The sequence below is a fragment of the Dipodomys spectabilis genome, unplaced genomic scaffold (assembly GCF_019054845.1).
Source record: "Dipodomys spectabilis isolate Male_0828 unplaced genomic scaffold, ASM1905484v1 ptg001929l, whole genome shotgun sequence".
Taxonomy (NCBI): Eukaryota; Metazoa; Chordata; class Mammalia; order Rodentia; family Heteromyidae; genus Dipodomys; species Dipodomys spectabilis.
Window position 1 is genome coordinate 12,501 of NW_024872606.1, and position 11,996 is coordinate 24,496.

The window sequence follows — 11,996 nt, forward strand, 5'->3', positions numbered from 1 at the left end:
CACCAAACCCAACGCACGCGAGCACGCTCACACGCGGACACCGCCGGCACAGAGCGGACAGGGCCAGGCACGGGAACCGGGGTCGCGCCGGGCACGCGGCGGCGACACGCCGAGAGAGCACAACACCCCGGATCCGGGACAGGGGCGGGGACGAAGCCACACGGCTCGAGACGGAGGAGACGATGCGATGCGGGCAAGCCTACGCACGGCAAAGCGGGAGGGAGGCGCGGGAACCCGGGACAACATCGCGCAGGCACGCGAGGCGGCACCCAGCGGGAGGAGGCACGTCGTGACGCCGGCTTCGGGCCCCTCGGACGGCCAACTCCCGAGCGAGGGACGCACGCGGGAATCTCACCACCATCGCCCCCGTGGCGTACCGGCGGTCCCGCTGGCAGGAACCCTCGTCGTGAGCAAAACCGATCCGGGAAGACCCTTCAAAAGCCACCGCCGCCGCGACGACGTGCCTCCCCCACACCGGGGGAGCAGCCTCACGAGCTGAGCGCCGTCCCCCCCCCCAAGAGAACACCAACACAACGCCCGACTCGACCGTCCGCCGGTGGCCGGCCACCAGGCCAAACCGGCGAGGATCGCGGAAGGCTGATGCGGGTGAGGAGGGCACGCCGGAAGCACAACAAGAAGAGCAGCGGGAGGGTCACCGGGTCGGGTCACCGGGGCGAGAGGCGAGTGAGCGAGCGGCCACCCCCTCACACGGGCGGGTGGCGCAGCCGCAGACCAACGGGGAGGTGGGACCTTTCCGGGCACAGCCGGCACGCCAGGTAAACGAACGCGGGATCTCACCACCCCCAACTCCGGGGCGGTCCCGCGCAACGCCTGGGACACCGAGCCGGCCGACCAGCGGACCGGAAACCCCCACCGCGGCAGCGGCGGGCCCCCCCAAAAGAGGCCCGAGAGGGAAAAGGCAGCTCTCGCACACACCTCAAAGACCCCGTGAACGCCCGCGGAGCCGCCCGCGCCAGCAGGGCCCCACCGCCTCCATCCACACCACACCGCCGGGCACAGCACCCATCATCGACCGCCTCTTTTTCGGCCGCGTGAGCAAGGGCCCACACACACCGGGATCCTCGGCTCCGGGGGGCCAGAACCCCCCCGAGCGGCGCACCACCACGGGCACGGCGGCCCCGGAACACCGCGGGGCCCAGCGCCCGCACGGCGCCGTCGTCGCCAACGGGCGGCGGCCCACACAGACGCTCGGGAACAGCGTCGCCAGGGGCCGGAGGGGGAGGGGGACGGGACCCCCAAAAACCCCACGGCAACCCAAGCACGAGGCCGGGAAGCCACACACCACACGCCCTCGCATCGCGACCCGGCACGGGCTCCAGGCTCCGCCACTCGACACACCGCACGCGAGGCAGGGGCGGGACGGATCGGGAACGTCCTCCACTCACCACACCAGACGACGGCCCGGGAGAGGTCCCGCGGGACCCTCCCCCAGCTCGGAGGGGGGAGGCGCGGGCACGCAGTTTACCGACGCGGGCAGCCACTAGCGCTCAAAAGCAGGGCAGGGAGCGGCAGGGCCGCGGGAGCCCATCGGGGGCGGGCCCCCGCCAACCCAGCAGCGCACGCCGCTTCCCGAACGAGGATCGCTAGAGAACCCCTCCTCACTCTGAGGGTGGCCCGCACCCAACCCCGACGGGAACCCCGCCGGGAACCAGCACACATCAGAGGCGTCCATCCTTCCCACCACGGGGGGCAGGGAGGGGTGGGGCACAGGGGGGGGGTCTGCGGCAGCAGCAACACCAACCCTGGTCGGTCGGCCTTGCCGTGCGGGGCCAGAGCAAAGTCGCGCACACGGGCGGGAAGCCCGCACGGGCCCCGCTCGCCTCCCACTGCAACATCTCAGGTCCCCCGGTGCGATGAAAGCCAGGTGACACGGCAGGGAAGACAAGCCAGGACCAGGGCGGCAGCTCATGCGGGGAAGCCACCGCCCAGCGCAACAAGGGAAGAGCGCTCCTCTGGGGAACCGCCTCGACCCCCCCCCAGCAGAGACGTCAATCTCAACGGTAACTTCTCACTCGCACAAAAGCCCCACGAACCCGAGGACGGCCGGGACACACCACGGGCAGCAGGCTGGCACAAGGCAGCGGACAACGCCAGGATCGGGAACGACACCACCACTCAGCCACAGGCACCTGAGAGAACCAACCGGGAGCGTTCCGGGAGCACCGCAAGAGGGCAGAGCGCGAGGCGCGGTTTTTCACACCACACAGCACGGGCAAGCACGGAGCACCGACCCTCCCTCTCCGCGGAGAGAGCCGACCCCCGTGCCGATAACGAGTCACGGGAAGAGAGGAGCAAGATCAGGGCGCCCCCCTCCTCCAGCGTGTACAAGTCCCCGACCTCACGGCGAGGGCAGGGAGAGCGCAGCCGGGCCCGGTTGCCGCACCCCCGCCTCCCCGCACACCACCGGCGCCGGCACGGTGGGACGGGTGAGGGCAGGGGCCCACGGGCAGAACGAGAAGAGCGGTCCCATTCGCCATGAATGTCCGTCCCTCGCCTGGCGCAGCTTAGGCCCGGGCCCGAAGGAGATCGCAACGTCACCACATCAATCACACCGAGGGGGTGGGAGAAGGCAGCCACGCGGCACTCGGGAGGCGGTGGCCCAGGGAAGCTCGGCTCCTGAGAGGGCCAACAGCCTGGGGATAAAAGCGTAGCCAGGACAGACACCCTTCCGTGAGTAAGGAGCGAGGTAAAAAGAAAAAGAAAAAAAAAAATGAAAAAAATACCACGGGGCTTAAGCGTCCCTGGCACTCGGGATAACCAGGACACCTCTGCCGGGCACAGGACCGAAGAAGCTAGAAAGGGAGGGAAAAAAAAGAAAAAAAAAAAAAAGAAAAAGAAAAAGAAAAAAAGCCACGGACAGCGCTCGGGAGGTAGCGCAGCTCAGCGGCCGACCAGGCCCGCCATCGGGAAGCGGCAGGTCGGGGGAGTTGGAGCTAGGGGCGATAGGAGGAAGGAAAAAAAAAAAAAAAAGCCACGGAGGTCGGGCGAGCCCAACGGCAGAACGGGGATGCCGCACACGCAAGGCAGGACTCGGCGGCCCCCCCCTTTTTCCTCCTTCAGGCCGGCCACGGCGAGGGAAGCACACCGTGCGGGCCCTACCTATGCACACCCCAGGCAACCAACCACTCTCCTCCTCAGCGTGCCGAGGCAAGGGCCAGAATCCGGCACCGGGAGCGGGGGAGAGATCAAGGACGACGGGACTCACTCAGCCGCCAACCACCACCACACCCACGAGCCACCACAGGGACATAGGGCCTGCCCAGGGCAGCGGGAGCCCAGGGTGTGAGGGGAAGGACAGGGGGACCCGGACCGGGAAGAGACGGGAAAGGCCCGGCACACAGCATCCGAGAGAGCCCCCAAAGACCCGCTGACAGCCACCGGGACACAGCATGCCAGCACCCTCCTGCAGGTACAAAATCCTCACGTCACCACGCCAAAACCAGGTCGTCAGGCAGGGGCGACAACTCGCTGGCGACAGGGACCTCTCGGAAACCACATCAGGGACACCTGTCCCCAACACGTCCCCAACAGAGCCAGACACGGAACTCTCAGGGACAGCTGGTCGACCACATAAGGCGAAGACAGACGAAGAGCCAGGGCGGGAGCGGGGTCAAGGGACGCTCCCGCCCCACTACCTCGCAGGCACACACCCCGGGTGTGCACGGGCTCACCGCACGGGCGGTACGGGGAGCCTTCCCCCGGCAGACGCGAGGCACCCACTCCGAGAGGCACCCAACCACCACACCCACACCGCGTGGGGTCGGTGGTGAGCGCCCTGCCGCCAGCACGCACACACCCGGGACTCCCGGGCTCGGGTCCCCGACTCCCGAGGTGCTCCCTCCGCCTCGAGTTTTCCCCTACGCAGGGCCCACCGGGCAAGTCCCCGCAGATGGTAGGTAGGTCCCGGCCCCGAGGCTCGCCTCGGCCGTGCCCGCGGCTCCTCCCGCCGGAGAGGTCTGTCCTCCGGCCTCCGGGGCCGTGGAGGAGGCCGTGGAGGGAGGCCACACGGGGCCGGCGACCCAGGCCCTCGCGCCCGGCACGCGCCAAGCGCTCACTCGGAGGTGACTCCGACGACCATCCTATGTCGGGGATGGGGGGGGCGTAGGTCCCGGCCCCGAGGCTCGCCTCGGCCGTGCCCACGGCTCCTCCCGCCGGAGAGGTCTGTCCTCCGGCCTCCGGGGCCGTGGAGGAGGCCGTGGAGGGAGGCCACACGGGGCCGGCGACCCAGGCCCTCGCGCCCGGCACGCGCCAAGCGCTCACTCGGAGGTGACTCCGGGGAGGGGGGGGGGGTCCGAGTCCGGGCCGGGACCGGCCCCACCACCTATCGGCTCACCCGGGGACCCTCTCCCCCGACTCCCGAGACGTCCCTCGTACTCTCCTTTTTTCGCCCTCAAAGACCAGAGTCCAGGGAGGGGAGGAGGACAAGGCGTCGGGCCCAGACAGAACTACTGGTCGACCCGACAAAGCTGCCACCCCCCGCACAGACCGGGCACCGAAGAGAGAGCGGCGACGCACGGCCCCACCCCGCGCTCGCCTGCGGGCGCAAAGTCCGACAGAACAGCCGCCCCGGCGCCACAGCGACACCACGGCGACAGTCGCGCCCGGCACCCGGCAGAGGCCGGGCCTCCGCCCGGCTCGCTGCCGCCAGACCTCCTCCTCCTCCACTCGCTCGCTCGGCTGAGAACGAGGGGACTGTCATATCAAAGCGGACGCCAGGGGGAGCACGACAACCGCCTTCCAACGACCGACTCCACCGAGCCGCCGTACCCCGGATCGGCGCGCGCCGGCCGGCTCTGAGCTCCGGAGACACAGAACACGGAAACAAATCGCCTCACTCACCACCGCCACGCACCGAGTGGCACAACCTAGGTCAGGACCTGCAGCCGGGTCCTCTCTGCGACCTCACGAACGACACCAGAGCCACCAGAGACCTAGACCGAGATCGGGCCGCCGCCGCCGCCGCCGCCGCCGCCAGCGACCAAAGTGAAACCAGGAACCAGGACGAGATTCGCCCGAACGGAGCGGCCCGAACCCGAGAACCGGGAAGCTGGGATCGGTCCCAAGCAGGAAGGGGCGGCAAAGACGGCAGGCCCGCACCACGAGAGAAAACGAACCGGCCACCCGCACGACCTCCGCCGCCCGTGGCAAGACCCCCACCCCCGCCCAACATGGCCAGAAAAGGGCAAGTGAGCGCTCGTCCCACCGTCTGCCTGCCCGTCTTTTTTTTTTTTTTGGGGGGGGGGGGGTTGGGGGGGGTTGTTTGTACGTTTTGTTTTCTTTTTCCCCCAGATGGAAACCAGAAAGAGAAAAAAAAAAAAAAAAAAAAACTCCCAAAGATGGGTCGGCTCCAGCAAGAGACGAGCCGTCGGGAGGCACCCCGCTCACTTGTGAAAGTCCGCTCCTCGCCCGCCCCACAACACACTCCCTCCCCCCGCCCCCACCCGCCACCCCTCACAGGCAGGGAAAGGGCAGGGGGAAGGCCAGAGAGAGGTTTCTTCTAACACACAGAGAGTAGCTACGTCACGCACACAGGTCTGGAAAACCACGGTGACCGTGCAATGGGAAGCGTGAGTCCACTCACCCATCACCGAATGACAGGAAAGCCAAACGAGAGCCGCTGCTGGCTGGGTGGAGAAGGAAGGGGAGGTGGCACCCGTGTGACGCTTATCCCCGGGCACCGCACCGGACGGAACGACCTTCTCACCGGTTCGTACTCTAGCCTGTCCAGACAGCTAGCCTTTTCTAATAGGCTCTGCCACTCTCTCTCTGGAGCAGGATTCGGGGCATGAGGCGATGAATCTAAACCCTACACACAGGTGTCGGAGGGTAGAGGCATCATCACTCACATGCCTGTGGTGGAGGACCTGGACCCGAGCGTGGCGGTGCACAGTGTGTGTGTGTGTGTGTGTGTGTGTGTGTGTGTGTGTGTGTGTGTGTGTGTGTGTGTGTGTGTGCGGGGCTGGGGGGAGGGCAGGTAGGGAACCCTAGGAGGAAACACAGGGAGAGACGAGGGGCCCCGGCCCAAACAGAGTGGAGGCGTCAGTCAGAGGGGCGATCCTATCGCCCGGGGGTGAAGCATGGTTAGAACCCACAGGCCCGGCGGGCGTACTTCTCTTTGGAGTTCGCACTGGGAACATACGCAGGCACAAGTGCCCCAGCACACACATCGCATCACAGACGGGTAGAGAGGCAGAGCCAGGGGTTCAGGCATGGCAAACACTCTATTCCGTCAACACACACACACACACACACACACACACGTTACGGTGTGTGTACAATATCCACAAGGTAAAAGTTTATTCATCCATTCCCCAAAGAATAAGGATAAGATTATGTCAGACAGAGGGAAGTAGATCGACGGACTAGGAGCGCGAGGGGCGGGGGGGGGGGGGGGGGGTTGCCGGCGGCGGAGAAGAACCTAGAACAGGTGATGCCAGGGGAAGACAGACCGGCGGAAAGACAGACAGACAGACCGACCGACCGACCGACCGACCAACGGCACGGCACGTGTTTTCCCTCCTATGTGGATGCTAGACCTAAACTATAACTGGACATGGTAAGCTACACAGCACTCCGGGCAAACAGAGTGTGTGTGTGTGTCCCCGTGTGGGTGACACACATAACGTCCTTTTGTCAGAAGGTGTAACTTCTCTGAGCATTTAAGATATTGCAGAGAAGACATAAGACGTGATATCCCTAAGTGGCACGACTGTGAACGTATTATCACAACCGGACGTGTTAGGATTAAAGCTGGAATTAGGAGGACAGAAACGTACCTGTCATTATTACAAGTATATTTGGTTTAGGATCTTTCAAAACACATTGATGTATCCTTCTGGACACCATGGTCTAGGACCACACCAGTAAATAGCCACTTCAAAGCCAGATCATCGGTTGGATACGTTTCAATTGGTTTATATTGCATCCTCCAATATTTTTTTCTTCTTTTTATTCTATCTTCTCACTAAAGATCCAGTGGCATAAAGCTACTTTTGTTCTCTTCATGTTCCATAACTGAAGTGATCTGCTTTGTTTTGCAGCTTTCTCAGCTTAATTCACTGAGGCCTATTTAGTCACACATGATGAGAGGTCCAGATACATCTTTGGGGCCACGGATGGCTTTTGTAAAGTCCATTTGGGGAAATAGCAAATATAATCTACCGTGTTCTAAAATTTAACAGATTATCTCTATGGGACCGATAGAAATATCCAGATGTGCCCTGTCAACAGCCAGTTATTTTAACTTACTTAAGGGAAATCAAGTGAATAAAAGTCTATATAGTTCAAGAAATTTTATTCTGATACCTATATAAAAAGTTTACCTGAGTGGGTGAGGACATTTGCATGAAATTTCACCTAGGGCAGCACTTGATATTTATAACTCTCCCTGAACTATTGCATTGCCTGTTTTCCATTTTCTTGGCACTCCTTGAGAAATGTTCCCGTCTCAATCTTTCACCCACTGCAGCCGTGGGACCCTTTTTCATAATACTGACATAAAGACATTTGTGTTACTGTATATAAATTACAACCGTAAATAAACTGGTACAGTTTGCTCATAAGACGTAATATCCAAACGAATTCCGTGTCCAGAAAATAACGAAAAGAAACACCCCCTGCGGGCCCCCCTCCCCCTCCGCTCGGCCCTCCCTTCAAGAAAATTTCCTTGTTTGCTGTGGTTTCATTTTGTTTTGTTGTAAATAAAGCCGCAGAAGAGAGCCGGCGATACCTCATCGCGACTCTCGCGAGAGTCTGCGAGACTCTCGCGAGAGTCGCCAGCCATCAGCCATCAGCCCCGAATCACTCCCTGTCACTCCACACGGTGTCCAGTAGGTGGCACCCCGAAACAAGGAAAAACAACGTCAGGCCCAAGATCGATCCAGACCGAACCGACACTTTAGGAAGGTCTTGTGAGGAAGGAACACCTCCCCCTCACCCGCGCGCGCGCACACACACACACACACACACACACACACACACACACACACACGCACGCACGCACACACACACACACAGACACACACACACACACACACACACACACACACACACACACACACACGCCCCAGCATCCCCGCCCACACAGGTCATGAATGGCAAACCCCTATCGCACAGAGAGACAGACAGACAAAGCACACCGGGTGTGGAGAGAGACCGCAGATGAAAAACAAAAACAAAACCAAAAAACATTTTCCTGGCTTGACCCATGAATGGGCCTGGGCTGGCATTCTGTCCTCTGGGATCTACAGTCAATCCATGGCGGGTCTCGCCTCTCTCCTCATCACTGTAATCCTATCTGATATTTGCCAGAGCCGAACGTGCAGTGGGGACACTTTGGTTCATCGATCTAAACTAGGGGCCGGGGGGGGGGGGGGGAGGGTGGCGGGCGCGGAGGGGAAGCCTAGGAAGTCTGTTGCTATAGTTGGTGGCGGCGGCGGCGGCGGCGGCGGCGGCGGTGGTGGCAGTGCAAAGTGTGTGGGGGGGGAGGGGAAGAGGTAGATCACATGCTGCCATGCGTGCCTGTGTCTGTGTGGTAGGAAACAGCAGCAAAGATCAAGGGGTGCAGGGTGTGTGTGTGCACGCCCCAATCCTGGGATTGAACTCAGAGCCTGAGTGCTGTCCCGTGGCTCTTGTGCTCAAGACTGGCACTCTGGGGCTGGCAAGGTGGCTCAGTGGTAGAGCGCTTGCCTTGCGTGCATGAGGCCCCGGATTCGATTCCTCAGCACCACATAAGCAGAAAAAAGCCGGAAGTGGCATTGTGGCTCAAGTGGTAGAGTGCTAGCCTTAACCTGAAGAGCTGAGGGACAGCGCCCAGGCCCAGAGTTCAGGCCCACGACCGGACACCCCCTACCCCGTGCCAAAAAAAAAAAACAGAGAGACTGGCAGTCTGCCATTTGAGCCAAAACTCCACTTCTGGCCTTTGGGTTGCTTAATTGAAGACATGAGGCTCACCAAAGTGCAATGCCTATATACCTCTGATCATATAAGAAGTCTTCCCCTTTCTTTGTGTTTGTTATCATCGACGTTATTTTGTTTTCTCTTCCCCCCCCCCATTGTTTCTTCCTTCATCTATTTCCGGGAGGGGCAAGAAATGGAGGGACCCAGGATGAAGAAGTGCAACAGTGGCACTCACTAGACACTATGTTGACACACAACCTGTGGCTGGGGAACAAACAGAACTTGAGGGAGGGAAAATCTGTGAGAGAGCCAGGGAAGGGGTGACATTGTCCAAAAAAAATGTACTCTTTTTTTGGGTGTGGGGGGAAATGGGAGGGCAGGAATGGAAACAAAGGAGGAGGCAGCAATGCTTGATAAGAAATGTACTCATTTCCTTGCTCTTGCTCCTGTCATTGTAACCACTCTGTAAGTATTTTCACAATTAAAACAACTCATTAGCCGGGCGCCGGTGGCTCACGCCTGTAATCCTAGCTACTCAGGAGGCTGAGATCTGAGGATCGCGGTTCAAAGCCAGCCCGGGCAGGATAGCGCCCAAGCCCAGAGTTCAAGCCCCACGAGAAAAAAAAAACAAAAACAAAAACAAAAACAAAACTTATTAATTAAAAAAAAATGTACTCTTCCTACCCCACTTATGTAATGTAATCTTTCCTATCCTTTTTTTTTTTTTGGGGGGGGGGGGGTCGGTGGTGTTTCTTAAACTCTGGGCCTGGGTGCTGTCCCTAAACTCTTCAGCTCAAAGCGAGCGCTCTACCGCTTGAGCCACAGCGCCACTTCCGATTTTCCAGTGCCTTATTGGAGATAAGAGTCTGGTGACTTTCCTGCCCTGGCTGGCTTTGAACCGTGATCCTCAGCTCTCAGCCTCCTGAGCAGCTAGGATTACAGACGCGAGCCACCGGTGCGGACTGGCATACTTTAACCGTTCTGTATGTCACCATTTCCCTAACAATTTGTAAAAAAAAAAAATCAAGAGAGAGGGCGGGGGAGATAACAACCCCTCACGCCTGAGAAGTGAAACCCAACGGGCTTCTAACCGATCTGAGATTCTTTGAAGGTTTTTGCGATGTTAATCACAATCACAAACACAGACGGACAGTTTCTCCAGTCACTCCTTTAGAGGAACGGGGAACAGGGACAGGGAGAAGAGAGGCAGATCCTGGCCTGACCTAGGCGGGAAGATGGAGGGGAGACAAGACTCCTGAACTCCTTTTTCCCCCTCACTCTCCTCCGTCCAGAGGGTGGGAGCTTAGGGGTCGGCCACGGGGACATCCCACGGTCACAGTCATGCCTCCCGGAGGGGCAGAGGGCAGAGCACAGGCAAGCATGCCAGCTTCCCCGCCCGCCCCTCCCATTCTGTCCCTGGCGGGCTTGGGCGGGAGGCATACTACTGGCAGCGGGCGGGTGGAAGCAGTCTGACAACTCCATCTTGCAGGAAGTCAGTGGCTGCTGGTGGTAGGCAGGGAGGGTCCCAGCAGAAAAAGACCCGAGAGAGAGCGCGAAGGCTTTTCCTGCCCAAGGGCAAAAGAGGCCACTTTTGTAAAGACGGGGAGGGGGAGGGGAGGCTGATTCACTCCCCCCCCACCCCACCCCGCGCGCTAATGAAGTTACAGGAGCTGAGGGCTGGGCGCCCCTCCCCACCCCGCAGGAGTGTTTCGCAGCGGACTCAGGGCAGGGCGGGGGTGGGGTGGGCTGGTTTAAGCCTGGAGCCCCAGTCAACTCAGGAACTTCATGCAACTTTCCTTTGTCTTGTAAATGTCGTCATGGCAACGATTTAAGCGCCCTGGCGGCGGGGGGGGGGGGGGGGGGGGGAGGGGGGGAGGAGAAAGAAGAAGAAACAAACACGCACACCCCGAGCCGGCCTGCCTGAGTTGAGGCCTTGAATTTCAACCTCAGTAGGGCCACTAAACTAATAAAAATCGTTCTAAGAAACTATTGACAGAGGACCCTCCGGGTAGGGTGATTAGGCTCTGTACCCGTGAGGCGAGGTGGCCGTGTGTTCCAGCTTTGTGCCAAGATGTTGCCTTATCTCGGCCTATCTTCCTTCCCAGAATTGAACACAGAGGCAAGCAGGATAATTTCCAGGGGGAAATGAGGCCTGGGAAAGCACCACCAGGAATTCAGAGACAAGACAGCCGGACAGCTTCCTAATGAATGGCTCCAGTGAAGTCACATACACATCCTATTTTCTTCACTTTTCAGTCCCTCATAAACGAATAGTTATTAGGAAAGAAAACTAATAGGTGGGGGTGGGTGGTGGAAGGGAAAAGAGCAGCTCCCTTCCTCTGAGCTTTTGCCCAAACAATGAGTATACTGTGGGAACGGAGCAAAGAGTTTCCTCAAAGAAAGGAGGAAACTTACACCGGGGAGGGAAGTAAATTTTAAAAAGAAACAGAGCATGGGTCAAACCACCCCCCCCCCCCCCATGCATGCATGGGAAACCAACAGAATCATCTCTTAAACCCTACTACAGGCTCAAGGTAGAGAGTTTACTTTGTTTCTTTTTCCTCTGCGTGTTTTCAAGGTTTCACTTTCATTTCTGGGCACATAACCATTGGGCCTTGCCTCGGTGGGTGTTTCTCCCCCTAAAAGTATCTATCCTGTCTTTTGGGCCTTACTGTGTGTGAGTGAGTGAGTGAGTGAGTGAGTGAGTGAGTGAGTGAGTGAGTGAGTGAGTGAATGAGTGAGTGAGTGAGTGAGTGAGTGAGTGAGGCAGCCAGGCAGCCAGCCAAGCAGCCAGCCAAGCAGCCAGCCAAGCAGCCAGCCAGGCAGTCAGTCCAGAGATCTAATTTCTCCCCTATTTTAAACATACCTTTTGCATATGAGAGAGAAAACACAATAAACTGGTTTTTTTCTATAGGAACATATATGTGAATACATTCACCATGGAGTGAAAAGATAGAGTTGCTTCCAAATGATATGTACAGCAGAATACCAACACATCGAGATGACTTCTGCAAGAAGCCAAGGCCCACTTTTGCAATCCCATAATGAGGAAGCCTCAGTCAGTGGCCTGGTTTGAG

General features: G+C 59.3%; 1 protein-coding gene across 1 annotated transcript; it reads left to right on the plus strand.

The window, feature by feature from the left end:
• Positions 1 to 1,874: 1,874 nt before the first annotated feature.
• LOC122103144 (serine/arginine repetitive matrix protein 1-like) lies at positions 1,875 to 5,454 on the plus strand. The gene is made up of 4 exons (XM_042673603.1): positions 1,875 to 1,885; positions 2,005 to 2,205; positions 4,418 to 5,207; positions 5,311 to 5,454. Exons 1-4 carry the CDS (start codon positions 1,875 to 1,877, stop codon positions 5,410 to 5,412), a joined length of 1,104 nt encoding a protein of 367 aa, XP_042529537.1. The 3' UTR covers positions 5,413 to 5,454.
• The last annotated feature ends 6,542 nt before the right edge of the window (positions 5,455 to 11,996 follow it).

What these genes read in the sequence shown, in the direction of transcription:
- LOC122103144 (XM_042673603.1), top strand. An exon ending in GCAAGAGGGCAGAGCGCGAG is followed by an intron (nt 2,206 to 4,417) that starts GCGCGGTTTTTC and finishes TCGCCCTCAAAG; the next exon opens with ACCAGAGTCCAGGGAGGGGA. An exon ending in ACATGGCCAGAAAAGGGCAA is followed by an intron (nt 5,208 to 5,310) that starts GTGAGCGCTCGT and finishes TTTTTCCCCCAG; the next exon opens with ATGGAAACCAGAAAGAGAAA.